This window comes from Buceros rhinoceros, unplaced genomic scaffold (assembly GCF_000710305.1).
Source record: "Buceros rhinoceros silvestris isolate BGI_N320 unplaced genomic scaffold, ASM71030v1 scaffold24814, whole genome shotgun sequence".
Classification (NCBI taxonomy): domain Eukaryota; kingdom Metazoa; phylum Chordata; class Aves; order Bucerotiformes; family Bucerotidae; genus Buceros; species Buceros rhinoceros.
Window position 1 is genome coordinate 530 of NW_010406980.1, and position 1,522 is coordinate 2,051.

Genomic DNA, 1,522 nt, shown 5'->3' on the forward strand with positions numbered 1-1,522 from the left:
TCGGCCAGCGCCAGCTCTGTCTGTGCCCTGCTCGCTGGAGCCATCCAGAAAAGCTGCTGCAATGGGGAGCTGGACAGTCTCTGTCACGCCTGAAGAATCTTTGTGCCACCGTACAATGCCGAAGGAGATCCACCTTCCCTCAGCGGAGCAGCCAAAGCCTCTCGTTGGCCTTAGCCCAGCTGGAGGGAGCCTCATCCTCCTGAAGATGCTCCGGGAGCAATCCAGAAACCGCATGTTTGAGTCTAAAACCAGAGCTTTTCCATTTCCCAGCTCCTCTCCGAAGCTGCGGGTCGTGGTTGGGGGGTGACATCCAGCAAGAGCATCATCCCACGGCAGGGCTGGGCAAGGGGACAGCAGCTCGCCGAGGTCTCATGGGACCGCTTCCCACCACAGAGCTGTGACTTCTGTGTATCCAGGAGGAATGGGAGCATCGCGCTGCCGGAGCTGCTCCATCCCCAGCGCAGCCTGGACTGAGCCGGGCCCCTCGCACCGGGGCACGGGGTGGGGTTCGAACGGGAGCATCACCAGCAGTGCAGGGTGAAGCTCCTGCCTGGGGAACAGGGAGAGTCTTGGGGGGGCCAGGAGGGGTTTGTAACTGATGCCAACTGAAGCTTCATGCCCACGTGCCTCTTTGCCCGCAGAACCGCATGCACGAGTCCCTCCACCTATTCAACAGTATATGCAACCACAAGTTCTTTGCCGCCACGTCCATCATCCTCTTCCTCAACAAGAAGGACCTTTTCGAGGAAAAGATCAAGAAAGTCCATCTCAGCATTTGCTTCCCCGAGTATGACGGTGAGTCAGCCTGTTCGCCCTCCTCGAGCTGCAGAGTCCCAGCGCAGACACGGCAGTTCCGGGCTGGGTTACGCTGGGACCGAGTCCCTGGAGGTGGGAGCAGAGGAGGGGACAAATGGGGCCTCGGGAAGGATGGAAATGGGATAAAATGGGCTTTTTGGGGGGAAGTTTCTTTGCTGGGTGCAGTTGCTGCCCAGCCCTTCTCTTCTTCCTCCAGGAGGTTTCAGGTCAAGCTCTTAAAAACAAGCCATATACCTCTCCCGGTCCTCCCCCAGCTCCGATGCTCGTCTCCCACGGGAGCAGCTTGGCAGCATCTCCTCCCTCCGCAGGTCCCAACACGTTCGAAGATGCGGGAAATTACATCAAGACGCAGTTCCTTGATCTCAACATGCGGAAGGACGTGAAGGAGATCTACAGCCACATGACCTGTGCCACAGACACGCAGAACGTCAAATTCGTCTTTGACGCCGTCACGGACGTCATCATCAAAGAGAACCTCAAGGACTGTGGCCTCTTCTGAGCACCTGGGTGGCAGGTACTCCAGAAACGGTTCTTTAGCCACAAAAAAAGGGCTGGGGAAGGGGAGAGGGGGAGGACGGGGCATAGCCAGCTCCGGCCACGGACACTAAACCACGGCAGTGCTGGGGGAACGGCTGGACTTGATGAGCTGAAAGGTCTTTTCCAACCCAAATGATTCTGCGATCCTGCCCTGCGGAGATTGAGGCTG

General features: G+C 58.1%; 1 protein-coding gene across 1 annotated transcript; it reads left to right on the forward strand.

Annotated features, from left to right (window-relative positions):
- Window positions 1–115: 115 nt before the first annotated feature.
- Window positions 116–1,315, forward strand: LOC104491852 (guanine nucleotide-binding protein G(t) subunit alpha-2-like). Its single transcript, XM_010134329.1, has 3 exons — window positions 116–295; window positions 642–795; window positions 1,125–1,315. Exons 1-3 carry the CDS (start codon window positions 116–118, stop codon window positions 1,313–1,315), a joined length of 525 nt encoding a protein of 174 aa, XP_010132631.1.
- The last annotated feature ends 207 nt before the right edge of the window (window positions 1,316–1,522 follow it).

Bases quoted from the DNA above. Each gene is read 5' to 3' on its own strand.
- LOC104491852 (XM_010134329.1), top strand. From the start codon at position 116: ATGCCGAAGGAGATCCACCTTCCCTCAGCGGAGCAGCCAAAGCCTCTC. The intron at 296-641 runs GTTGGGGGGTGA...CTTTGCCCGCAG, and splicing joins CTCCGAAGCTGCGGGTCGTG to AACCGCATGCACGAGTCCCT. The intron at 796-1,124 runs GTGAGTCAGCCT...CTCCCTCCGCAG, and splicing joins TTGCTTCCCCGAGTATGACG to GTCCCAACACGTTCGAAGAT.